At 42.3% G+C, this 27,249-nt stretch overlaps 1 protein-coding gene and 1 long non-coding RNA gene across 2 annotated transcripts in view; one reads left to right on the top strand and one right to left on the bottom strand.

Annotated features, from left to right (window-relative positions):
• LOC308096711 overlaps nt 1–27,249 on the top strand; it is a 776,952-nt gene that overhangs the window by 650,933 nt on the left and 98,770 nt on the right. The window lies entirely within an intron of this gene.
• col2a1a (collagen, type II, alpha 1a) overlaps nt 1–27,249 on the bottom strand; it is a 50,097-nt gene that overhangs the window by 2,989 nt on the left and 19,859 nt on the right. Inside the window, exons 14-51 of the mRNA XM_080444220.1 lie at nt 26,984–27,028; nt 26,437–26,490; nt 25,795–25,839; nt 25,164–25,217; nt 23,054–23,152; nt 22,847–22,891; nt 22,210–22,308; nt 22,010–22,063; nt 21,777–21,884; nt 21,606–21,659; nt 21,310–21,408; nt 20,405–20,458; nt 19,539–19,637; nt 19,270–19,323; nt 19,097–19,150; nt 18,584–18,637; nt 16,661–16,714; nt 16,400–16,444; nt 16,182–16,280; nt 15,423–15,530; nt 14,910–14,963; nt 12,913–12,966; nt 12,710–12,763; nt 11,286–11,339; nt 10,299–10,406; nt 9,196–9,249; nt 8,760–8,813; nt 8,298–8,459; nt 7,359–7,466; nt 4,985–5,092; nt 4,640–4,693; nt 3,310–3,417; nt 3,048–3,101; nt 2,795–2,902; nt 2,630–2,683; nt 1,639–1,746; nt 806–1,094; nt 416–603 (exon numbers count right to left, since the gene is read on the bottom strand). Of these exons, the coding sequence (XP_080300346.1) occupies nt 416–603; nt 806–1,094; nt 1,639–1,746; nt 2,630–2,683; nt 2,795–2,902; nt 3,048–3,101; nt 3,310–3,417; nt 4,640–4,693; nt 4,985–5,092; nt 7,359–7,466; nt 8,298–8,459; nt 8,760–8,813; nt 9,196–9,249; nt 10,299–10,406; nt 11,286–11,339; nt 12,710–12,763; nt 12,913–12,966; nt 14,910–14,963; nt 15,423–15,530; nt 16,182–16,280; nt 16,400–16,444; nt 16,661–16,714; nt 18,584–18,637; nt 19,097–19,150; nt 19,270–19,323; nt 19,539–19,637; nt 20,405–20,458; nt 21,310–21,408; nt 21,606–21,659; nt 21,777–21,884; nt 22,010–22,063; nt 22,210–22,308; nt 22,847–22,891; nt 23,054–23,152; nt 25,164–25,217; nt 25,795–25,839; nt 26,437–26,490; nt 26,984–27,028 (3,150 nt within the window). The remainder of the gene's footprint in view (nt 1–415; nt 604–805; nt 1,095–1,638; nt 1,747–2,629; nt 2,684–2,794; nt 2,903–3,047; nt 3,102–3,309; nt 3,418–4,639; nt 4,694–4,984; nt 5,093–7,358; nt 7,467–8,297; nt 8,460–8,759; nt 8,814–9,195; nt 9,250–10,298; nt 10,407–11,285; nt 11,340–12,709; nt 12,764–12,912; nt 12,967–14,909; nt 14,964–15,422; nt 15,531–16,181; nt 16,281–16,399; nt 16,445–16,660; nt 16,715–18,583; nt 18,638–19,096; nt 19,151–19,269; nt 19,324–19,538; nt 19,638–20,404; nt 20,459–21,309; nt 21,409–21,605; nt 21,660–21,776; nt 21,885–22,009; nt 22,064–22,209; nt 22,309–22,846; nt 22,892–23,053; nt 23,153–25,163; nt 25,218–25,794; nt 25,840–26,436; nt 26,491–26,983; nt 27,029–27,249) is intronic.

Below are 27,249 nucleotides of genomic sequence, written 5' to 3'. Positions count from 1 at the left end.
CACGCCGCGTTGCGAGCTTGCAGATCTGCTATTTTGTTTTCTAATGTATGGAATTTCTTTGATTATTTTTTTAATCTATTCATGAAATTCCTTTGAAAAATCATCGAATTTGTTTTTAATTCTTGAAACATTTAGAATTTTCTTTAATGCTTTTTAAAAAAAATAATGATGATGTGGGAAACAAAAAAATTAAGTATTTACCCGTGACACATAAAAATGTGTCCACAACCCACATATGGGTTCTGACCCACTGTTTGGGAAACAGTGTACTAAAAGTCCAAGTCATATTCAGACCAGTTATACTAGATGGTCTCGTTCATATCGATCGATTGATTCTTAAATGGCAGAAATCCACCCAGTGAATGGATAGATTATTTCAGAACAGCAGAGAGGTGTATCATTAATGTAAACCTACGTGGAACCCTCCGTTCATGGTCTCTCCGAACCAGACGTGTTTGCGCTCCTTGCTCTTGCTAGTCCACCAGTTCTTGCGTGGCACCTGGCTGATGCTGGGGTAGACGCAGGTCTCGCCAGTCTCCATGTTGCAGAAGACCTTGATGGCATCGGCTGTGCTGCCAATGTTGGGGTCGACCCAGTAGTCACCTGTAACAGACAAGAGTAGAGTATTCAGGATGTGTTCACGTTCTAGCTCTGTTCCCTTCAAACCCCATCTATCTCTCCTCTAGAGCCAGACCCATATCAGTTTAGTTGATCAATCTGCAATTATGTTTGACATTTTTGACGACATCGGTATTATGCAGCCAATGTGTCCCGATTTTTCCTACAACTCTCCGCTAAAACTCACCGCTCTTCCACGCCGGGTGGCACAGCTTGAGGTCTCTGCAGGTTCGGGCGGGGTTCTTCTGCGAGCCGTCGGGGCTGCGCAGGTTCTCGATCTGGTTGTTGATGGACTTGAGCGTGGAGTCTACCTCCACGTCGTGCTGCCGCAGCGAGCTGGACGCCTCGTCCGCCCTCATGTAGCGCAGGGGGTCCGGAGACTTCTCCACCTGGGACAGGCCGGCGAAGGCGGACATGTCGATGCCGGGGCCGGGGGGTCCCGGGGGTCCTGGGGGTCCAGCGTTACCGGGAGGACCCTATAGGAGAGGTTGAGAGAAGACAAAGAAGAAGATGAGGAACCAGGAAGGGACATGTTGGGTCGTTGGTGTCAAGACAATAACATTGTTTGTAGAGTAGGCCTATAATGCAGGGGTCTTCAACAAACCCCCCCCCCCCCCCCAGGGGTCCTCAGTGTTGCTACAGGTGGGTCTGCCAAATCTTTGTGTGATGGGGAACATTAGCCGAAAATTGCAGATCTACAAGCTCAAAACGCCTCGCGCTGCGAGGCGTTTTGAGCTTGTACTGTCGATCGGCTATTTTCTGAGATTTGTAGAGGGAAAAAGAGCAGACTAAGTACAGAGACAATGGTCAAGTTGACTAAATATTGAGGGTTTAAAAGGTAACTGTCTGAAAATACACATTAACATGAATTCAACTATCTATGAAATCTATGAAAACGTTTAATCTGCAACACAATTTTATACAATATAGTGGAGGTCCCTGCTTCATCTCTCTCTCGGCTAAGTGGTGGAAAAACGTTGAAGACCCCTGCTATAATGGTTATGATGCGTTGCCACTCACAGCAGGTCCGGACTCTCCAGAGCGTCCACGGGGTCCAGGAGGTCCGATGGGTCCGGGTGTTCCGTTACCTCCGTCCTTACCAGCAGGTCCAACTGGTCCAGGGGGTCCCTGCACACAGCAAAACGATATACAGCTGTTAAACATGATTCTTGTTGACAGTTTAATGTAGTATTAACAAAAGTGTCAGTGGTTCTCAAACAAAGTTCAGGTGCGTCTTCAGATTTTGACTTGCCCTTCGATGTGCCTTGGGCAACAGAAAGCCAGAAAACCACTACTGTACCTGATGACACCTGAAAATATTTGCACTATTTTGGAAAGCATTCTCCAACCTAAAGTAGCCTCTTCTATCTATGCACCCTTCCACCTCACCATGCAGGATTAGTGATACAGTGATGATATTATATTCCATCATTTTCATTATGAGGATGATTTACACCGATGAGCTCATCCCAGCCTGAGATAGCGATCTAATGTCTGTGTCTGTCTTCTTCTGTCATCATGGAAGTTAATTACAGCTGTCCACCTTATCACAGCGGTGGCTAATTAAAGAACGCTGGCTTTCATCACCTGTACGTTCCTGGTCGGACCTTTGCTGCATGTCAGTCCCTGACTCTCTCTCCTTATTTACATGTCTCTCTACCCTGAAAATTTCAACAAGGGCAAGAAAAGCCTGAGGGGAAAATGTATTCTAACTATAACAACGACAGTGATGAACGACATATTTATAGTTATAGTTATAGTGCTTGGTGTGGACGGCCCTGATATCCATGCCTTTTACTAACAGCGGTTGATCGAACGGTCGATTGATCGATTGATTAACACAGTGGGCTACATTGTCTGGCTGGTGTTTATTTTGTATTTTTTTTAGGATTGTCATGTTGCTACACTGTGTTTTTAGGTGTACTGGTGTCACTGTTTTTGTGACAGGTTAAGCTGTACTCTGGTATTTTTGTACTAAAGACTGAAGTTGAACTGCATCCTGGGAACTCACCTTGGCTCCAGAAGGTCCACCAGGTCCAGAAGCACCGGAGTCACCAGCGGAACCCTGTTGGCAAAAAGATGATACGTTAAGACGGCAGAACCGCTACAGATACAGGTGCGCAGATATAACCTCAAGTCTCCCAAAATGGCGGTGCTGCCGAAATGCATGACTTACAGGGGGTCCGGGAAGACCCTGCAGGCCAGTGAAACCACGGTGACCCTTCTGTCCCCTCTCTCCTGTCTCGCCGGCCTCTCCCTTGTCTCCACGTGGTCCTTGGGGTCCCTGAAAATATACATACAAAGATGGTTCAGCCAACCATGCACCAAATGGCACCTCTGCATAGAAATATACTGTATAAAAACGTTATACAGTATAACAGCACTCCTCCTGTGTTTCTTTGCAGTGATTCTTTGCAGTTAATACTCACAGCCATGCCTCTTGCTCCAGCTGGTCCGGCGGGTCCTGCAGGTCCTTGAGCACCCTGAAATACAAGTGTTTGAGCTCTCAATTAATCGCTTTAAACCTATTTTGGGCTTGTCACTATAAATGGGGGAAGAAAAGGTAAAACAACACAGGAGTACGACTACACATGGCGATTAAGTGGTTAAGGTAACACATGTTATATATCATATTAGTTCAACAGCACAACATCTTTGTGGTTGTAACATGGTGTGTGTGGTGGTACTTACACCATCTCCTCTGTCTCCCTGCTTTCCGAGGGGTCCGACGGGGCCAGGGGCTCCGGGGGATCCTGGAGCTCCAGGTGCGCCAGCGGGTCCGGTGTTACCACGCTCTCCCTACAGGAACAGACAGTACAAAGGTTAGGGATGATGGGGATCGAGAACCAATTATATCATTCAATCGATTCCGAAGTTATTGAGAACCGAAATCAATAAGCTGATTTGGCTTCTGCTATCAATTCTCATATAAATGATCTCGATTCTAGCGGCAGCTGACGTGACGTCTTGTCCAGAGAGGTGAGAGTCATGTCATTGAAATCAAATCACTGGCACAAACATACTGTATGTCCTTCCAATAAAGCTTTTGACTTTAGAATTAAATGATTAAATTAAATGAAAGTGATAGAGTGCCCCAGATTAGCACCAATTTGCAAACAAATACCAATAATAGAAAAACATCGATAGTAGAATCGGTAAGGAATCGGTTTGATAAGCAGGATCGACAAGGGGATCAAAATCAGTAAAAATCAACGATCCCCATCCCTGGTCCGAGGTTTTGGGGAACCCATGGGGAACCCATCCCTAGTCTGAGGTTTAGGGGAACGTCTTACACCGATATGGAAATTCTGGGCAGATACCAATGCTCAAAATAACAATTTGGCAGATAGTCGATAGCGATATCTGTTTATTTAGTTTTTGTTGTTATTTATTCCCCCTTTTGTGAATCAAATAAATCTTCATCATGAAAAATAAGTGTTCAGAATCTTCAGCTTGGCAGGCAGCAGATAACCAACACTACATAGCTGTCACCATTATGACATTTTACTTGACGATTAATTGTCGCTCAAATAATTGCAATTAACGATTTAATTGCGTTTCTGTCGTTGAACATTGGAACATTATGAATGAAAATTACATTGCTGTTTGGTTTTTGGCTTTGTTAACAAAAGGTCCACAGGGAGTACATAACTTAATAACTTTATACACATTTTTTTTTAAAACATGAATAGCGGAAATAGCCGATCTACAAGCTCAAAACCTTTTGAGCTTGTAGATCTGCTTTTTCCACAATTTTTTCCTTAATGTTTGAAAGGATATCAACATTTTTCAACATGGAAACTATTATGACGATTATCTCAAATTATTGCGATTAAGCGATTCTGTAACAATTATGACAGGCCTATAGCCAGCGCAAAATTGATGCGTCACAACAGATAAATATCGGCTACAGCCATCGGTAAATGTCAATTTGCTGATATGCCGATGGCAGTCAATGAGGTGAATATCAGCCTGCTGAACTAGGATCAGTTTGGTGTACATTATGTTGCTGATGTCTCACCTTGACTCCTCCCGCGCCATCCCTGCCAGGAGGACCATCTGCTCCAGCATTACCCTGTAACACACACACACACACACTTCATGAAATGGCAGGTCGACACCACATGCTTCACGCTTCGTCATCATATGCAATTTGTTCATCCGTTTAATGGAATGGATTTATTAGATGTATACAAAATATATATTTTGAAGTAAAAATACTTTTGCTTACAGTACAGTTTTGGGCGCCTCACTCAACTCATTTGACAAATAAACGTAATAAACTGAGGTATAAACTGTCGTTTCGGTCGCTATACTTATTTTGCAAGATGTTACTACTACTGTATTTGTGTTGTTGTTTACTGACCTCTCTGCCAGGCTCTCCAGCGGGTCCACTCAGTCCAGGGGGTCCCACGGGTCCAGGGGCTCCACGGTCGCCACTAGATCCAGTAGATCCCTGCTTACCGGGCTCTCCCTATAAAACACACACAATAATACACACTCAGTAAAATACATAAAACACACACACAGGAAATACACAGGTCAGACTGCGGACAAATACGATTAGCTTCTCAAATGTTTAGAACCTACTGTCCACACTGTTATTAAATGTGATCTTTAGGAATGACTGTCCACACTGTTATTAAATCTGATCGTTAGGACTGACTGTCCACACTGTTATTAAATGTGATCTTTAGGACTGACTGTCCACACTGTTATTAAATGTGATCTTTAGGACTGACTGTCCACACTGTTATTAAATCTGATCGTTAGGACTGACTGTCCAAACTGTTATTAAATCTGATCTTTAGGACTGACTGTCCACACACTGTTATTCACAAGTGATCAAATCACATTTGTGTATTCAGACATTGTCAATCTATCTGCATTGGTTGCTGTAGTAACGACCTAACGACATAGGCGTGAGTAATGCTTAATCTACATTCTGCCGACTCAGATCAGCTATTTTTGGTAAGTAATATGATGTATAAATCAGACTAAATCAGTGTCCTGACTGAGACACACCTAGAAGTCACATTTAAATCACATTTGTTATTCATTCCTGATTAATAAAAATCAGTTTCCATTTGTTTTTATGCTATTCAGACTTGATAAAACCTCTTCCAATCTGGATAGGCCCAAATGTCTGATTAAAGGGATATTTCACTTTCACATGTTTGGGGTAATTTTAACGTCTACTCTGGCTTTGTGTTTTACCCCAGACAGTTTTGAAGATTCAGTATTTAGATATTTGATATTATTCATTTCATCTGACACGCCCCCTTCCTATATAAACCCATTGTAACTTCGAACTCCATTTTAACCATGGTAGATTAATTTAAAACACCTGTCCTTAGTTCTGGTGACTGATATTGTCCTTCTAATGCGTGAGGGGGCCGTGTTTTTTCAATAACTTTTTTCATCTATGTTTAATAATTTATTTGGAAAATGAAACAAATAAAGAGCATGTTCTGTCCAAGTGACAGCAGGTGGTCTATTATAGTCTATTAGCGCAGGGTTGGATTTTCTGGTGGGGGGATGGGGGGATCTATGCCTCTGCTTTTGATATCCCCCATCTGGTCATTAATTTTTATGTCTGATGGGGATATTATGTTTTATTCCTGCTTCTGGTCACACTGAATTGAATTAAATACATGCATACATTTTTTGGGAATCCAATTATGTTTGTTATGTATGTTTGATAATATCACAATTTAACAATTACATTTTAAAAAGCTGATTTACAAGTCACGATGCTTGCATCGTGACTTGCCGTACAAAGAAGTATATCAGGTTTGTGTGTGTGTGTGTGTGTGTGTGTGTGTGCGTGCGTGCGCGCACGTGCGTGCGTGCGTGTGTGCTTTTTGTTTTGTTTTTAGTTGTTTTTAAGTCAAACCATGTGTTAGTGAGTCTGTGTTCTGGTTTGATCCAATGAAAACTTGTAATAGGATCAATGTTTGGATAATCCAGCTAAAGGAGAAGATTAAACATAGCCTGCAAGTCAAAGACCAGCTTACTGTAAGATTAAAGTCGTATCACATGAGTTTTCATAGCAAAACTCTTAAATCCATAGCCCTCAATGTCTGTATAGCAAAATATTGTGATAGATTTCAAACTAGTCATATCACAAATAAAATCCTGAGAAATAATTCACACTGAGGCCACACTATCTTTATTTATATACACGTAACTAAATATAATATACGATAGGGCTGGGCAATGTATGGATATTAATATGGTTATTTTATTTTGTCTATATGGTCCAGCCCTATCATACATAGAGTAAAGCAGTTGTTCCCAAACAGATGGGTCCACAAATTATTTTTGGGGGTCCCTAGATGATTAGCTTAATGTGCAACATTGTTTTCTCACTCAACAGTAAACAAACCAACATACAGTATAAGTAGGCTATATACAGGGTGTCTGCACATTTATAAAGTTACAATTTAATGACTTTTAAGACCCTTTTAATACCAAATTGGCCAAATATTACCTAAGAAAGAGGCAAACATTGTGAAAATAGCCGAACTTAGTTCGGCTAATTTCCACAATATTCATCTGTGGAACCGAGTCAAACTAAATGTAATGCCTCAACTCCTACAAGCCCAAGTGCTTGTCAGGGTGGGGGGTCCCCAGTTCAGCTATGATTATCTTGGGGGGTCCCAAGTTCTAATATGATTATTTTGGGGGCTTGTGGCACTGAAAAGGTTGAGAACCCTTGGAGTAAAGCAGAGACTTACAGAAGGTCCAGGAAGACCAGGGAAACCTCTCTCTCCACGCTGACCAGGCAGACCAACAATACCACGAGATCCAGCCAGACCGTTAGGGCCTCCGGGACCATCGGGACCCTGTTGAGACACACACACACAACAACCACCATGTTACAGCAACTTACGGACTGTAGCTTTAAGTTAGATTTTGGGATACAGACAGAATAGTATTAGCTTTGTTTATTTTGTGCATTCACTGAAACAGTTGATTTATCTACAGATGATAAGAAATAACTTCATGTCCACTGATGTTATGTGATGTCATTATGAGTTTTCAGGATACAATTATGAGACACAACATTATGGGATTGGGAGGTCGAGGTTCAATTCCCCGGCCGGGTCATACCGAAGACTATAAAAATAGGACCTAATGCCTCCCTGCTTGGCACTCAGCATCAAGGGTTGGATTTGGGGTACAGTAAGTCCCTGTGACATACTAGCGTCATGTCCAGGAGGTGTACTTGTACATCATGGGTGGGGGTACTTACAATTTACAATGTAGGCTTACAGTAAGCAAGGACAACACAAGGTAACAAGGTACATCAAATGCATAGAGAATCTAGGATCATAGGTAAAACAAGAATCTATCATCAATCTAAACAGTATGATAAAAACAAGTATAATATATATATATATTTTAAACTATCTGTACATTGAAACTATACAAACTATGGGATGCCAGGTCAACAAATGAGCCTGGAATTACATTTTAACCTTTGCATAAGCGTGCAAGGTCGTCAAGGCTAGGGCGAGTGCTACGGGCTGAAGGTGGAGTCTACATCAAGCCGCCTCAAACTATACAGAAACAGGAGACGGGCTCCTGTGCTGTGGGCCACATGCATGTCAATGTTCATGTGATGACAGTAACAGAGTCCTTTCAGTAAAGGGGGGACAGTCAGTGGGACTCACAGGGGGACCGTCCTCTCCGGCGTCTCCCTTCTCTCCGGGGGAACCAGCGGGTCCACGCAGCCCAGCGTCTCCTGCTCTGCCTGGGGTTCCGCCGTCACCGCGCACACCCTTAGGGCCGTCTTTACCAGCGGGACCAGATGGGCCAGAGGAACCGGGGTTACCCTGCAACACAGAGAGAGAGAGAGAAAACAAGATATTAAGTTATACAATCTCTATATTTATGCTTTGGAGATATGAAGAGTGAAAGAAATGAACAGGATATTCAGAGGTATAAGCTTTAACAAGATGTTAACTGGATAAAATAAGTGACATACATACACATCTTTGATTGATTAAACAGTTATGATGTGTGATAATCGGATATTAATACTCAGTATTACTGTGATGTGTGATGATAAGGTATTAATACTCAGTATTACTGTGATGTGTGACAATCAGATATTAATACTCAGTATTACTCACGTTGGGACCAGGAGTTCCAACTCGTCCAGCAGCACCAGGGAAACCAGTTGCACCCTGTCAATCACATGAAGGTCCAAATTATACCAACTATAGAGTCCAAATTAAACCAATTAGAGTACAAATTATACCAATTAAAGTCAGAATGATTATCAATACACATTAAGAACCAGTAAATGAATTGAAATAGTCAACAGCTGAATGAATGTATATTCACATCAACAAATAAAAAGACTAATGAAACAATTTTCACAGCAATCTATCTGGAGAATATTAGCTGATTTACAAGCTTGCAACGCGTCTCATCATCACGGCATGTTGTGAGCTTGCAGATCGGCTATTTTTGGTACATTTTTGGTGCAACTAAGTATTACAACACAGGCTTAACATCTATTCCCATGTGTAGACATGAGCAGGAAATAAAACAACTGTTACTTACAGCAGCGCCCTGAGCACCACGCGCTCCTTTAATTCCAGAAACACCAGTGGGTCCCTGAAAAAAAACAAAGAAAACTATTAACATATTTGCGTCGATTTAACACCAGATACTGTATGTGTTTCTGTCACTTGGGAAACCTTTGGGAAGATGTTTTCACTGTTCAGGTTTAGTTTAGATTTGAACCATTACACTGGCTTTTGTTTTATATGTATATATTGTACATAACTTCAATGTATTGGAGTGTCTCCTGTCTCAGTAGACACTTGTGTCTAAGGCTGTTGTAGTCACTAGGTCTAGGACTACAATTCCCTTGATGATGAATATGGCCTCTGTAGTACATTACATTGTGGACTACAATTCCCTTGATGTCTATCTACTATCTAGTCACTGAAATATTGGATACAGGTGTCTTCCATTAGCGAAGTGATGACACTGGCACTGTTAAAACCCTTATTATGTACTGATGCATTCACTTGTCCTTGTATGCCTAAAAGCTTGCATTACTGTGCACTGAGTGTGCTTTGAGTGTGCGGCTGCTGTCTGTCCTACATACATGGGCAACTGGGGGCCACATGCGGCCCCCACCTTCACTTAATGCGGCCTGCAGGTTAATATCGGAATACTGATATATTATTGATTTCAGCTGTTATAATTGCAAACATGACCCGCTTTAATTACTTCAGTCTATATTAGTAGCTCAATGACTAGTATTAACAATTCTATTGTCTTTTTTATGTCCAATATATTTGTATTTAAGTTCATAAAGTTTACATAAGTATAACTAAATGCATTTGAAATTAAATAAAAAAGTTACTTTTCAGGATTGCAATTCCAAAAAATCCGGTGTCCAATTCCAAAATAGCAAAAAAAGCAGATCTACAAGCTCAAAACGCGTCGCACTGCGACGCGTTTTGAGCTTGTAGATCGGCTATTTTTGCTACTTTTGTGTGGCATAGAATGGCCCGACAGTATTATGTAATGTGGCCCTCTGGAGTGAGTGTGGAAATATAGTGGCCCTCTCCATCATCAAAGTTGCCCACCCCTGTGTTGGTGGTGAAAGAATGATGTCAAATCAGGTCTGCCTGACATGGCTGAGTACCCACCACAGGTCCAGGGGCCCCTGAAGGTCCCTGAGGGCCGGGGGCTCCACCGTCACCCTTCTGTCCACCCTCTCCGAGCTCTCCCTTGGCACCGGGCTGTCCATCTGCACCCTGTTATGTATAGAGAGAAGGACAATTAAAGATGGTAGAATCATTGTGTGAATATTTATATATATAATATGTGACAGTGTTTGATCAAACGTGCCGAAGTAGAACTGGGGCCATTTATCATTTCTCTCAAGCTTTCATATTGAAACCTGAAAATAGTTGAATTAGATTTGCTTATTTCAATGTTGTTGAAAAAGATGAGTAAAATGCTGTCACGACTCCCTATCCGAACCCAACACTCAAAACTCAAACTCAAAACTAAATAACCTAAAATAATTCCTGTCCTTAAAATACAAGTGAACATAGTTTAACCCCTTGAACACCTTGATAGTAGCATCCTCTGACCCCCGCCCCACCTCTCCTTTCTCTGTAAATACATCTTATGATTCTACTGAGCTTTATTCCAATATGTTTTGTATTATATTGTATTGTATTGCATGTATTGTATGTCTGTATGTGTGTCTTACTAATGAATAGAGTACAATGGACCACAATGGAAACAAGTCCCCTGGGGCTTTTTGTGTGTTACTACTACCTATACTGTTAAACATTTTGTTAATAAAGTATTCAATCAATAAGAAAAAGATCTGATACCTCACACAGCAGTTACTAGTTGAAAGGACTAGTTAAGTAACAAATAGCCTAAATGGCTATTTGTTTTACTGAGTGGATTCTTCAACATTTAAACTTGTGTAATATGCACAAAATGAAGAAAAAAACATAAAAAAACAACAACACACAACCTAATTTCCTTGACGTGCGCGATGTCATGTTTGCCTACTTGCGGCACATTCTAATCAGACCCTGTCACATAATTATGGAGTGTAGCTGAAATGTTGATTGATTTGAACACATAATACTGTGGATTGTGGTTTTACTCACAGGGGGTCCAGCGAAGCCAGCAGGTCCAGGGGGTCCGTTCTCACCGCGGTCGCCCTACAACAGCAACACAGGACGGTCAATACAAGCTTATAGATCCAAATATGAAACGTGAACAGCATGAACCCTATAGCGTCCATATTCTGGGGGCAAATATTCTGTGAAAATGACCGATCTACATAATGCGTTGTGTTGTTAGCTTGCAGATCGGCTATTTTCAGCAAAGATGAGGGAAAGAGTAGAGGGAAAAAAGAGGGGGGCCTAGTATAGACCCTGGAGGACTCCAGGCAATGAAGTATACAGTATAGGGTTTAAGATATGTTGCACAAATATCAGTGTTATTGTGTTCTCTATCGTTTGCAATTACTGTCAAGTACAAGGTTTGCAGAAATGTCTTTTTCTCTGGATCAATACGTGGGCCAAAGGAACAGAGTGGGACTGTAATTGGGAGGTTTGCGGTGCAATTCCCTCTTATCACGATCCTCACGGTTTCTCTGGCAGTCAGGATCAACAACCTGATCAGATCAACAGCATTCCACTGGATCCAGGCAACAAGGGGAGAAGATTATGGGATGTCCACATCCAATAATGATTACTATAACAATAACTATACATGTTATTTTTTTAAGTGGATGACCACACCACAACGATAACAACAGTGACATTGGTGAACAACATCATCGGGATCATCTTCAGAGTGAATGGATGAACGATCAACGAGACACTGACAGCCAATCGAAATCCATCAGAATTGACAGGGCGTGGCGTCCAATACATCGCCCACGTTCAAAATGTATGAAAGTTATCGTTCATCAGCGTTGGTGGATGCTCACATCATTATCATTATCATTATGCTTATGGTTTTAGTTATGGTTAGTTATCATTCTGGGTGTGGACGGCCCTTTACACTACTTGCACGACACGTGAGCTTGTTATGCTATTCTTTTAGTTTGTACTGCTATAAGTGCTATTCTTTTAGCTTGTTATGCTATTCTTTTAGCTTGTACTGCTATTCTTTTAGCTTGTACTGCTATTCTTTTAGCTTGTTATGCTATTCTTTTAACTTGTACTGCTATTCCTTTAGCTACAATGGCGTGAGATTGTTATGCTATTCCTTTAGCCACAGTGACATCACGCCATAGTATGTGTGAATAAGGGAAGGGAATCAATGTCACATGGGTGTGTTGGAGGTGCAAACAAAGGTGCTTCTTCTGTGGATTTGGCTGCTTTTTGTGGGGTTTTGTCAAACTCATGAGGGCAAACAACACTGTTTTGAAGTGCTGCTTGTGTGTTTCAAAGGAGAGCGGCCTTTGACCTTCGGAACAAATCCTTCCTTTATAAAAGACAACAAAATTATGCAAACAAATTCACTACATCTAGTAGATGTACGATCCTCATAGATGAAGAGGAATGAATAAATGACTTACAGGGGCACCACGAGCACCAGCAGCACCAGTTGGTCCAGAAGGTCCAGTCTCACCCTGGGAAGGTAAGGGGGGGGTAATAAACACATATTAATCACCAGCCACCGGCCCAATATTCAAAACTATGTGGAAGAATTCAATCTTAATCAAATGATACTGCCGATAAATGTGAGAAGGCTAATAACATGTATTTAGCATGTTCTCACCTTGGCACCGTTAGGACCAGAAGGCCCGGGAGGACCAATGGGACCAGTCAAACCCTGAGAAGATCACAGGAACATGGATGGACAGGAGAGAAGATAGATAGAAATACAGACAAGTAGTGAGTGATCAGATCATCTGTCATTGAAGCATCAAGATCATAAACGGAAGCTGGCTGAACCTTCCCTAAAACACCCTGGACAACGCTCCACCCATCCTAGACTCTTCTCCCTCCTGGCTCCGAAAATGTGGAATAAACCATTGCCAACTGCAGACTCTCTCCAATTTCCACCATAATCTGAAGACTCACCCCCTAGCATTCACCTCTTCACACTCCACCTCATCCCCTAGCACTCACCTCTTCAGACTCTACCTCACCCCCTAGCATTCACCGCTTCATACTCCACCTCATCCCCTAGCACTCACCTCTTCAGACTCTACCTCACCCCCTAGCATTCACCTCTTCACACTCCACCTCAACCCCTAGCACTCACCTCTTCAGACTCCACCTAAACCCCTAGCATTTACCTCTTCAGACTCCACCTCAACCCCTAGCACTCACCTCTTCAGACTCCACCTAAACCCCTAGCATTCACCTCTTCACACTCCACCTCAACCCCTAGCACTCACCTCTTCAGACTCCACCTAAACCCCTAGCATTTACCTCTTCAGACTCCACCTCGCCCCCTAGCATTCAGCTCTTCAGACTCCACCTCGCCCCCTAGCATTCACCTCTTCAGACTCCACCTCACCCCCTAGCACTCACCTCTTCAGACTCCACCTCACCCCCTAGCATTCACCTCTTCAGACTCCACCTCACCCCCTAGCACTCACCTCTTCAGACTCTACCTCACCCCCTAGCATTCACCGCTTCATACTCCACCTCAACCCCTAGCACTCACCTCTTCACACTCCACCTCAACCCCTAGCACTCACCTCTTCAGACTCCACCTCACCCCCTAGCATTCACCTCTTCAGACTCCACCTAAACCCCTAGCATTCACCTCTTCAGACTCCACCTCACCCCCTAGCACTCACCTCTTCAGACTCCACCTCACCCCCTAGCATTCACCTCTTCAGACTCCACCTCACCCCCTAGCACTCACCTCTTCAGACTCCACCTCACCCCCTAGCACTCACCTCTTCAGACTCCACCTCACCCCCTAGCACTCACCTCTTCAGACTCCACCTAAACCCCTAGCATTTACCTCTTCAGACTCCACCTCGCCCCCTAGCATTCACCTCTTCAGACTCCACCTCGCCCCCTAGCATTCACCTCTTCAGACTCCACCTCACCCCCTAGCACTCACCTCTTCAGACTCCACCTCACCCCCTAGCATTCACCTCTTCAGACTCCACCTCACCCCCTAGCACTCACCTCTTCAGACTCTACCTCACCCCCTAGCATTCACCGCTTCATACTCCACCTCAACCCCTAGCACTCACCTCTTCACACTCCACCTCAACCCCTAGCACTCACCTCTTCAGACTCCACCTCACCCCCTAGCATTCACCTCTTCAGACTCCACCTAAACCCCTAGCATTCACCTCTTCAGACTCCACCTCACCCCCTAGCACTCACCTCTTCAGACTCCACCTCACCCCCTAGCATTCACCTCTTCAGACTCCACCTCACCCCCTAGCACTCACCTCTTCAGACTCCACCTCACCCCCTAGCACTCACCTCTTCAGACTCCACCTCACCCCCTAGCACTCACCTCTTCAGACTCCACCTCACCCCCTAGCATTCACCTCTTCAGACTCCACCTCACCCCCTAGAATACCCTACCTAGGTATTTAACCACATGAACCCTAACGTCCGTATTCTGGGCAGACATTCAGCTAAATATAGCAGACCTACAAGCTCGTAGCTCACAACACGTTGCACTGTGACACACTTGTAGAGCTTGTAGATCGGCTATTTTCCAAAAGAGATTTGGCGTGTAGAGGGAGATAAGGCCCAGACCAAGTATAGACTAAGTATATATGGTTTAATACTCACTCTACCACCGTCCTTTCCAGCAGCTCCCTCAGGTCCCTTCTCTCCGTTGTCACCCTGTTAGACAGAGAGGATGTCATCATCATCATCATCATCATCATCATCAGCAACCACTTACTTAAAGGTAATACAATTACATTACTTATTACGTGCTATCGATAGTAACTAGTTACATTACAAGTTATATTACTACTATATTACTGTGTTGACCCACAGACCTGCCCTGACCTGCACGTACACGTTATGTCATAATTTCACGAGAGGGCGCATACTTAAAAAGAATAGATCTACTGCTAACAATGCAATTTTCTGCATGTGACAACCTCACACTATGGAGTATAAATTAGAGGCTTAATATAGTCAATATCTGTCAAAAACAAATCACGTTCATATTAACTAGTTATATAACAAGGTCACTTGGATTAATTCTAATAAGCTAGTGGAGAATAACTTTGAGTTGACACGCCTTCTGGTGAATGAACGCTGACGACTTGAATGTAAAATAATGTCACTCACTCTGTCTCCCTTGGCTCCGGGGATACCACCAGCTCCTCTCTCTCCTGGCATACCCTGAAGGCCGGGTGGGCCCTGGGCTCCCTGAGAGCCGGCTGGTCCGATAGCTCCCTGGTTGTGAGAGGAAAAAGTTGATTCTGGATTAGTATGGATGCATGGATTTGTATTGTTATATTATTACTAACATTACATTACATTATTACATTATTATTTGAAAGGCCTTGGTTGGATTTGTTTCTCAAATCTGATATTCATGACTGACTGTCCACACTGTTATTAAATGTGATCTTTAGGACCTACTATCCACACTGTTATTAAATGTGATCTTTAGGACTGACTGTCCACACTGTTATTAAATGTGATCTTTAAGACTGACTGTCCACACTGTTACTAAATGTGATCTTTAGGACTGACTGTCCACACTGTTATTAAATGTGATCTTTAGGACCTACTGTCCACACTGTTATTAAATGTGATCTTTAAGACTGACTGTCCACACTGTTATTAAATGTGATCTTTAGGACTGACTGTCCACACTGTTATTACATGTGTTTTTATGCTGTTCAGACTTGATAAAACCGGTCTGATTCCAATCTGGATATTAAGACACACATCTGATTCGGCTTCCGGTCTGAGTGTGGTGAACTCAACACCTGGATTAAGATGCTAATACACAGTCAGACACGATTGATATTTAACAGCCCGTAACAAAGATCTGGTGGCTCTGTGGTTCAGACGGGCTGGAGAGGAGTTCACACTGACCTTGGGTCCGTCGGTTCCTGGCGTTCCTGGAACTCCACGAGGTCCCTGAAGACCCTGAGGTCCGGCACCGCCCCTCTCGCCAGGGAAACCACGCTCACCCTATCAGGAAACACACACACACACAGGACAATGAGCAGGAGATACAGGACCATGTGATGTGTGATTTTCAGTCATTCTGTGGCCTTGTAAAGACAACGGTCCTGAAGATGGACACTCACTCTGGGTCCTGTAGCGCCAGCAGCTCCACCTTCTCCAGGAACACCCTATAGAGAGAGAGATTACATCACCATTAAAACCATTACAACCATCACACATACATCTAAATAGTAGGCATGTTCTGTCAAAGCTTAATTGGCAGGTGGAATGTAAGATATTGTCTATCAAATAGACCCTTTTTATATGAAATAAAAATAAAATAATGAAATATGATGCATTGATTATTTTGGATATTTGAGTGTGAAAGATGAGTAGACGCTCACCTGGTCACCAGGCTTTCCTCCCTCTCCTGGGGGCCCAGCAGGTCCAGGCAGACCCTGCAAAACAATAACAAAAGGTCATCAAAATGTCATCCTCTTAACCCCAGGGTTAGGGTTAATAATAATAATACCTGGAATTTATATAGCGCTTTTTTAAGTACTCAAAGATGCTTTACATGTCTGTGAGGGCCAGGGGGAGAGGAGAAAGAAAGAGAAAAACACAAAAAATAACAAGAGTTGAAATCAAAGGCAACTCGGTTAGGGTCCATCATATATGCTATCCTTGTCTGAAATGGTTACTTCTTAGAGGCAGAGGTGGGGACTCAAATCACATGACCTGAACTCAAGTCTGACGTTATCGAGTCTGCAGTTATCTGAGGTCTGACTTGTATGAATGGAATAACTTGAGACTTGACTTAATTTGGATTCTAGTAACTTGATTAGTTTTTTTGATACTTTTTTAAATTTAGACAATTATTTTCCTTTTTCTCCCAATATAATCGTTAGGCCAATTAGAGGGTAGCACGGGTCCAGTCGGAAACCAAAAACCTGAGACCTGAGCTGGTCCGGGCCCAAACTATTGACTTGTCCCTTGGGTACGGGTCGGAACCATAATAGTTTCCGCATGTCACAGGTAAGTGCATCTGAAATCAATGGCCTCGTATGGACCTGATCTGGTTTATTTCCATAATTCTGAAACTCTTTAAATTTCAGTTTAAATATGAGGACACCCTGCCAGTGAGGAGCCTCAGCGTGAAGACACCCTGCAAGTGAGGAACCTCGTCGAGAGGACGTGGAAAAAGACCCTGTCAAAGATTAGCCTCACTGTGAGGACGTAGGGTGTGGAGAAACACCCTGCTAATTAGGAGCTCCACCGTGAGGATGTAGGGTGTGGAGAAACACCCTGCCAATTAGGAGCCTCACCGTGAGGACGTAGGGTGTGGAGAAACACCATGCCAGTGAGGAGCCTCACCGTGAGGACGTAGGGTGTGGAGAAACACCCTGCCAATGAGGAGCCCCACCGTGAGGACTTATGGTGTGGAGAAACACCCTGCCAACGAGGAGCCCCACCGTGAGGACTTAGGGCGTGGAGAAACACCCTGACAATGAGGAGCCCCACCGTGAGGACTTAGGGCGTGGAGAAACACCCTAACAATGAGGAGCCCCACCGTGAGGACTTATGGTGTGGAGAAACACCCTGCCAACGAGGAGCCCCACCGCGAGGATTTAGGGCGTGGAGAAACACCCTGCCAATGAGGAGCCTCACCGTGAGGACGTAGCGCATGTGGAGGCGCACCCTGTCCCTCACAGTTCAACACCCCTGCTGACAGTCGCCAAGACCAAACTGTAGGAGGCAATGGTGCAGCGACAAAGATGGCCCTCCCCGCCCGGCTTCCGGCCAGTTGTGCTGGTATGGACAACCGGCCAAGCCGTGGGCACCGTGGAGGATTCAAACCCCTGGTCTCTGCGGTGGTGGGCAGGAACTTTATCCCTGCGCCACTCGAGTGCCCAGTGACTTGTTACTTAACTTGTAATAACTTAAATAAAAAAAGAAACTGCCTTCTTGACTGAAATATCTGGATATCGTGTAAAAATGCCATTGTCATAAATGCCCTGAAGAGGGTGTTTGTACTAAGACGAAATTAAGATATTAAGAATGGTTCTGGTGAGTCTGGTTTCACTTGGATTTTTTCTATTTATACTGGGTTTTGACCTGACATTTGTGCTGACTTTGTGTGCTGACAACAATGTCTGACTAATGCTCTCCAGCCACAACTACAGTTTCTCTCTTACTTTCTCATTTCCTTGATGTTTGAAATGGTTTAGGATATGACTATAATGTATTTGATACTCGTGATGGTCCACGGTAAACGTAACCTCACCTGGAAACCACATTTGATATTCGATAAGGGAACGTAAACTCACCTGGAAACCATTTGGTCCGGGTTGTCCTTGCTCTCCTCTCTCTCCAGCAGGTCCCTAGGACAGAAAGTAAACCGTGTTAAGAACACTGTAGATGACACTCAGAAGAACTTCAGCGATGGTTTTACAACCATTGTGAATGGATGTGTTGTGTATCGTATCTTTTACGTATAGTAACTTTTAATGTTTTTATTCATGGGTTTCTGATCATTGTTTGGACCCAATGTTTTATACAATATTGTATCAATAAAGTAACTAACTAACTGGGGGAAGGAAAGGTTGGCATTTGATGGTTCACTCTGTAAAGGGCTTGATATGCTTACTTGCATGTGGTGTCACACACTGGAAATAGTGGATCTACCATTTATAATAGTAGATCTACTATTTATTATAGTAGATCTACTATTTATTATAGTAGATCTATTTATAATGGTAGATTGACAATTTCTTGTGCGTGACACTGACACACGACTATAAGTATGAATCCGCCTCCAGAATGCATAGATGAATACTCACAGAGGGCCCAGGGGGTCCACCAGCACCGGTCTCACCATCCTTTCCAGACAGACCCTGTTCATAGACAGAAGGAAGAGGACTTTAACATTGGGATCTTACACTACCAGCCAAAATAAATACATTGATATGCATTTATTTGGTTCAGACAACAATATTCATGAAAGTGTACTTACTCTCAGACCAGTACGACCCAGAAGACCCTTCTCTCCTGGTTTTCCAGCAACACCCTGTTGAGAGGAAGAAATCACATTAGTTACTTGGAGATCAAACGTTTATTATTATGATCTTCTAGCAATCTTTAGCCACAATTCAGGGGGGTGAACATTTGGCAAAAATAGGTGATCTGCATGCTCAAAACAACGCGTCACATCGCGGTGTGTTGTGTGCTTGTAGATCAGCTATTCCCGGCAGTCATTTCATCATAACCTGTACAGACACTTACATTGGCTCCCTTTGGTCCGGGGAAACCCATCACTCCTGGCTGTCCACGAGCTCCCTGAGGCCCTGGGGGTCCGGGACGACCGTCCTCACCAGAAGCACCCTAAAAAAAACACAGCAACGAGACAGGGTGCTACATCAACACTACAGCCCATAGAGTGCCTTCCTTCTTCAATGATAGTTAAAAGTATCAGTGCTGGGTAAAAACGGGATAAACTATAGAGCACTTGAGAAAGGATTTGCGTACTCAAGAGTAACAGTAGGAAACAGGTATAATTAAACAAGAAGCCTTTATTGAAACATGGCTGAAACGACATGTTTCGACCGTAACTGGTCTTTGCCCTGATAAAGACCAGTTGCGGTCAAAACAATGTTTGAATATAGATGATTATGATTGCTGTTATGAGTGCTGAAATGTCTGGCATAAAGATATGAAGGTAGGTTACTCCCTTCGTGAATGGGATTTAATTTCTATGGTGTATTTCCATGAAAGTGTGCATGTGGGTGCTGGGTACTGCATGTGCAACTGTTCTTTTGTGCTGTGCTACATTCACAATAATGCCATGGTGATGGAGATAATACTGTAGGGAAAACATTGCCTTTTTGTCCACTTGGCATTTGCAGCATTTACTGTATATTGTGTTGTATGCTATATTCAATAGGCTGTGAAATCAAATACCCCTCTAGGAAAATAAAGTGTTTTCCTAATCTACAATTCTATTTGAGTGGAATGGTGTCTTCAACCATTGCTTGCTGAGAGGAAATATAACATCAGACTTTATCTTACATTGCACTAAGATTGAATTTTGCATTTGTTCATAACCATGAAAGGGGGACGGACGGTTAGGTTTAGGTTTTAGAGGTACTTACACCGGGTCCAACTTTGCCTTGGGGACCAGCATCTCCGGGACGACCAGTAAGACCCTGGAAGAGACATTCAGAAGCGGTCAGTGTTGTTTAGAAGATGATTTTAACAATGCACAGCAAACCCCTGTTAAGCTTCCTTACCCTAAAATAGATGTGGTATCTGTCATAGCAGTAACTATGATCTAATTACATTCAGAGGCTGAAACTAGAACTCTGGAACTGAAATCAGAACTACGTTATGTTAAGAATGTGTATTAGATTAGCATGATGTTTAGATCAGGGGTCTTCAAACGTTTTCATCCCAAGGACCCCTTAGCTGAGCGAGAGAGGAAGCAGAGACCCCCACTACAGGCTCCACAAGCGTTGTGGAGCTTGTAGATCTGCTATTTTCGGCTAATGTTCCCCACCACACAAACATTTGGCGGACCCCCTGTAGTAATTCTGAGGACCCCCTGTTGAAGACCCCTGGTTTAGACAAATGCTAGGCCTGATGTTTACCTGGTATACAATTTTTTTTAAACGAAGAACTACATTGTTCTCTCTGCATAATAATAATAACCTTTATTTTGTTAAATAAAGGTGATTATTTACCTTTGTTTGTTGACTAGAATTCATGCTTACTCTGCTTATTGCAATCTCTCTCTCCATAAGCTGCTATGCCTAAAATGTAATTGTAACTCTGACAGGTCAGAAAGGGTCTCACGCAAGTCTTCACAAGAGGAAGAATACATACAACTGTATTCTTCTTTTTGTGACCACTTAGGCGACACCCTTTCTGACTTATTTGTGGACGGACAGAGTGATCCCTAACAGGGCTCCAGCATTTCATGTGGCGATTGTAATGAAGAGATAATAGTTTTTTGGGGGGACCAGGGTGATGATGAGTAGGGTATATAGACAGCACTCACTCTGGCTCCGGGGAGGCCAGACTCTCCTGTGCGTCCGGGGTCTCCGCCAGCACCCTTAGGCCCACTAGCACCAGGAACACCACGGTCACCAGGGGCTCCCTACAATAAGACAAAACAAAATAGTAAATTATTAACGTATGATCTTTTGTTCAACAACATCTGGTAAATGATCGCAACATCTGGTCCTGTCGTTTACAGTATATCACTGATAGTGTGTCAGGGTAGTTGAGAGGTATTTATGAGATTAATTGACTTATATTCCATGAGAAAACCCGCCGTCTTGAGCAGAAACCCACCTTAGCACCAGCAAGACCATCCTGACCTGGGAAACCGCGGTTACCGGGAGCTCCCTACAGAAAGAAAACAGAGATTTCCACAGTCAAACAAACCCTTATCACTTATTTATCGGTTCCGCCCATGATGATAACGTATGATGTTATGGGTTCAGATTATTCAGATTGTCGTACTCTCTCTCCAGGGGGTCCGAGGGGTCCTGCAGCGCCGGGCTCTCCTCTCGGTCCTCTCTTGCCCTCCTCGCCAGAGGGTCCGGGGCCACCTTGGGGACCAGCCACGCCCTATAGAGCACAACATGAAGATAATGTCAAATTCACTTTAAAGTTCAAGCACATTAATAGAAGTTTAAAACAGGTCCAAATGCTTTAGGCTTGTTTGTCCATAATCAATGAAACTTCAAACTCACCAGCTCTCCCTTGGGTCCAGCCTCTCCTTTGAATCCAGGAATACCAGGGTCTCCCTAAATAAGTTGAAGATTAAAATGTATTAATTAAATGTATTATTATGATCACATCACTGTTGGTACCAATTCAACAACCATGCAAACATGGCAGAAGAAGCACTGGTCGTATGTGCCAAGTGGTATATGACACCCAGGTGACTTACTGACTGTCCCTTAGGTCCCAGAGGACCGGTTGCTCCCTGAGGTCCGGGTGGGCCACGGGGTCCAGGGAATCCTGGGGCACCAGCAATACCAGAAGCACCCTACAGGGGGAGGCAGAGAGACGGGTTCAAAGTTCAAGGAGGTGTTTATGTACAATACAGCAGGTATAGCATCACAAGATTTCCTGAATAAAAAAATTCAAATTCAAATTCAAAGTGTGTGTGTGTGTGTGTGTGTGTGTGTGTGTGTGTGTGTGTGTGTGTGTGTGTGTGTGTGTGTGTGTGTGTGTGTGTGTGTGTGTGTGTGTGTGTGTGTGTGTGTGTGTGTGTGTGTGTGAGCACAACCTTGCAGTCTTATGCAAAGGCTAAAATGCAATTCAGAGCATGTTATTTAGACAGATGCCATTTGTTGACTTGGCATCCTATAGTTTCTATAGATGTTATTTATTGTTTTGATATTATTATAATGTTTAGACTGATGCTAGGTTCTTGGTTTACCTATGATCCTAGATTACTGGGGCACTACACTGTCTCTATGCATTTGATGTCAGTACCTTAAGTTTTCCTTGCTTACTGTAAATCGCTCTGGATTAAGAGCATCTGCTAAATGCCTAAATTATAAATTGTAGAGAATACTTACAGCAGAACCTTTAGATCCAGGGATTCCATCAGTACCGGGGTTGCCCTACAACGAGATACACATCAGTACAATACAATGTAGATATACAAATATACACAATACAATCTAGAGTTGTTCTACTTCATAAGACCAACATATTGAGATGAGAATATACACCATATACAGATAGAAGAGATACTTGATCAGAATGATCTCAGGTTAACTTACAGATGCTCCTGCTGGGCCGGAAGATCCAGGGGTACCAGCCTCTCCACGGGGTCCTTGTGCACCTTCAGATCCACGGGCTCCAGTGGGTCCAGCCTCTCCCTGACAGGACATACGTTTATTGATTATTATTAGTATACCACTCCTCTCGCTTTGCGTCCCTTCTTTGCCACATTATTGTGTTAGATTATAGTTTACTATGCAGATACATCTTGGTCACCTGTTCTTCTGTTTTGTTTCTTAGATTAGTTTTTTTTCTTCTTGACCATAAATGCTATTTAGCATTTAGCATGTTATTTAGACTTGTTTACCTGGCATTCTATAGTTTCTTTGAGGCTCTAAATTGTTCTCTCTGCTCTCTACCAATTATGTGACTCTTTACCTTGTTGTTTGTTGACTAGAGTTGATGTTTACTCTGCCTACTGTAATCTTTAATACTTGTAAGTCACTCTGGATAATTGAGCTTATCTGCTAAATGCCTACACTGCACATTGTAATTGTACAATTAGTTTTGGTCAATTAGTTCAATTAGTTCTGGTCGAGTAATTTGATGGACAAGAGGCATTCCCTGATTTGCCAGGGGGCGATAGGTAGTGAATCCATACCTCTGCTTTTGATATCCCCTAATTGTTATGTCCGGTGGGGATATGTTTCTATCTCTGCTTCTTGTCAGAATGAATTAAATACATGCATTTCCTTTTTGGGAAGTGTAGACTGTCTGATTGATATGTTTGATATTTATGTTGGATAACATCACTATTTAACAATGTAATTAAAAATGTATGTTAACCACATTTACAATTAAAATGATTTAAACATTTGACAAAGTATGTTAGGGACATACTTTGTCAAATGACAAAGACAATGTCCTGTCTGTTTTGTTGTTGTTGTTGTTGTTGTTGATGATGTCAAACGGTGGTGCTGATATACTGTAAATATTTGTTACTGTACAACTCTGAGGTATGACTCCATTAACTAGCAACCTAGTGGATGTTTGCCTGTTCTTAACCCCCTGAGCAGGGACTGAGAGTTTAAATGTTTATTAGCAACAATTTTTGTTGAGTCCTAAAGCACTATATTTGTTGGCGTAGGCCAGATAAACAACACAATCAAAATAATAAACTGTTATTTCTAGTTATTTTATAAATAGTTTATAGTTGTACTGCTGCATAAAAGCAATATTAGTGCTACTGTATATAGCTGAATTAAATAATGATTCTAACTGTTGTTAAGATGCAACATTTTAATAACACATGATCTCGAAATAGGTCAAAGTGCAATCAGTATACATGTCATCCTAAAGCCTGATGTATACATTTATACATGTACAATTATATGTGACGGATCCCTGTAATGGTGATTCATTTAAAACCTTTTTGTCTGTTCTGATCTTTTGTCTTTTAGGTTGTTTGGTTTTTTGTTCATGGAAAAACTTAACCGCTGCAGACAGGATAACGTTTTTAAATGATCATATCAATGAAAAAGTGAGAGAATCTGACTCGTTTCTCCATTAATCAATATTGATCAATCAATAGTAATTGATTATTTTGTTAACATAACATAGTTTAGAACCTTCAAACTTCCAGCATTTATAGTAAATGATTACTAATGGCCGGTGGCATAAGTGATATCGGATATCATGTGATTTCTAGTATCCTTTTGTGTTTCCTTTTTTGATAGATATTAGTGCTATGCAGATATGTTGATTACTTGTTTACATGTTTTTGTTACTTGCGTTTTGTTGTATTGACCTCTAAAGTACAGAAATGTGGTGCATATGGCATGTTGTTAAGACAGACGCTATGTTCATTCATTGTTTACCATTCTTTGAGACACTGCACTCTACTCATGTGACTATTTACCCTCATGCTTACTTGGTTTATTCTGATTTCATAAGTCTCTCTGCAAAAGAACGTCTGCTAAACACCTTCATTGTACATTTCCACACAGAGAGACATCATAGTATCAAACTGAATGAAAATGAACACATTGTGTAACAGCGCTGGTCACATTCTATCTCCACAGATAAACAGAATGTATATTTAATCATAAATACAATTTCTGTGAAAAGAAAAGAAAAAGAGAAAAATAAAACAAAGAGTATTTTACAAACCTTGCTTCCTGGGGATCCTGGGAAACCGGGGGCTCCGGCGGGGCCAACAGGGCCCTGGAGAAGACAAAAAGGTTCCAGGTTAGAATTCACATTTTATCACAACCTAGTTTCACTGTTTTTCAAGGACAGGTTGACGGGTTTAAAGCTGCAATCCGTAACGGTCATGTCATGTCATACCCACAATCTGAACGCCAAATGTTTTACTGTTGAGCTAATATAGAAATCTTGTTTGGTAAGAGGATAATTGCATTTTGAGCTTCATGCAATACCTCTTGTCAACACGTAGGTGTCCTACCCGACACCGGGGTCTAAATGTCTCAATAGAAGAGCAGGGAGACCAAATACAACAACAACAGTTGTGTTAGTTGTATTGTATTAACATACTCTACCACAGTGGCTCTCAAAGTGGGGTCAATGGACTGTCCTTGATGGGGTTCTAAATTGACCCTTACAAGTTGTATACTGTCAGAGATAAGGGGTGTCCTTGACATTTTAAAGTTTGAGAACCACTGCGTCTCCCACACACTTTGACTATGATAACGTTAAATTCACTAAAAAAAGTCGTGGATTGCAGCTTGTAACCCGTTTGGAGCTGATGCAGGAAGTGATGTTTAGGAAGTAGAATACTTACTGGGGGACCAGCAGGACCAGGCAGACCATCATTACCACGAGCACCCTGTAGAAAACATACACCACATTAGTACTGTAATGTAATGTAACAAGTACTGTACTTCAGTACAATGTCACCCTGTAGAAAACATACACCACATTAGTATTGTAATGTAATGTAATAAGTACTGTACTTCAGTACAATGTCACCCTGTACAAAACATACACCACATTAGTACTGTAATTAGTTCTACAAGTTCTACATTAGTACTACAAGTTTGTAGATCTGCTATTTCTACTATTTTTGGAAAATGTTTGAAAATGCATGAACATGTTTCAACATGGATACGATAATGCAAAATAATTGCGATCATCTCAAATAATTGTGATTAGGCAATGATGTAATAATTGTGACAGGCCTATTAGTGCTGTAAAGTAACTAAGTACATTTACTCTGTGCATTTCCTCATGTACTGTATTTAAATGCAATTTCACCCTGTAAACATATAGACCACATACTGATCACATGACAGACAGGGTATACCAGCTGTACTCATATAGACCATATTAAAGTGAAGAGAGCCTACAGTAACAGTATAATGGATTATCTATGAAGTTAAAACATGCAGAAACCATAAGAGAGACATCAGAACGATATACTCACAGCAGAACCAGCGGCTCCGGGACGGCCCCTCTCACCAGGAAGACCACGGGGTCCCTAAAACACAAAACACAACTCAGTCAGAACCCTTATACAACACAATAGAATAGAATAGAATTGTTATCTTTTTTTGACAGATGCTAGTTACACTATTCAGATCTATGTTGGTTACTTCAGCCTGATCTAATATGAGAGTGATGACACTAGCATAGACTCCCATGGTAAGAATGGAATGCGGAAATGCTCTGTCTATATGTCAATGAAAAAGTTCCAATGTTTGGAACTATAGCCCATAGCGGCCCGCTTTGTGGCGAGATCAAAACGTGCCATAACTCTCTCTCTCTCTATGGGTCTGGGTTACTTGTTAACATGTTATTGTTATTTTAAATAGCATGTTGTTTTAGACAGATGCTAGGTTCATTGTTTACCTGGTATCCTAGTGTCTTTGAAGCACATTGTTTTCTTTGCTCTGTATAACAGGATAAGTGTCTTCCTTCTAATGCCTAAATTGTAAGTGTAAATTGTTATACCAGATGGATTGCAAACTCACCATGGGTCCGGGAGCGCCGTTCTCTCCAGCGTTACCGCCCTCTCCCTATAACAGAAGAGAACACACATCAGTTTGACACTTTAGATTAATTTAATACAACTGAACGAAAAACGGATTAAAAGTGGGCTGTTTAATATTGATAATTCCACTATGGATCAGAGCCTTGGGCAGCAGCATTATGGTGACATCATAACTAAACAGGAGCTGATGCCACATCTGTTTGAATGTAACGTTGGATGTACAGTAGATGCATTTGCAAGCCTTAT

Source organism: Gymnoscopelus braueri, assembly GCF_963280865.1.
Source record: "Gymnoscopelus braueri genome assembly, chromosome: 12".
Taxonomy (NCBI): domain Eukaryota; kingdom Metazoa; phylum Chordata; class Actinopteri; order Myctophiformes; family Myctophidae; genus Gymnoscopelus; species Gymnoscopelus braueri.
This window is presented reverse-complemented; position numbering and strand designations above follow the sequence as displayed.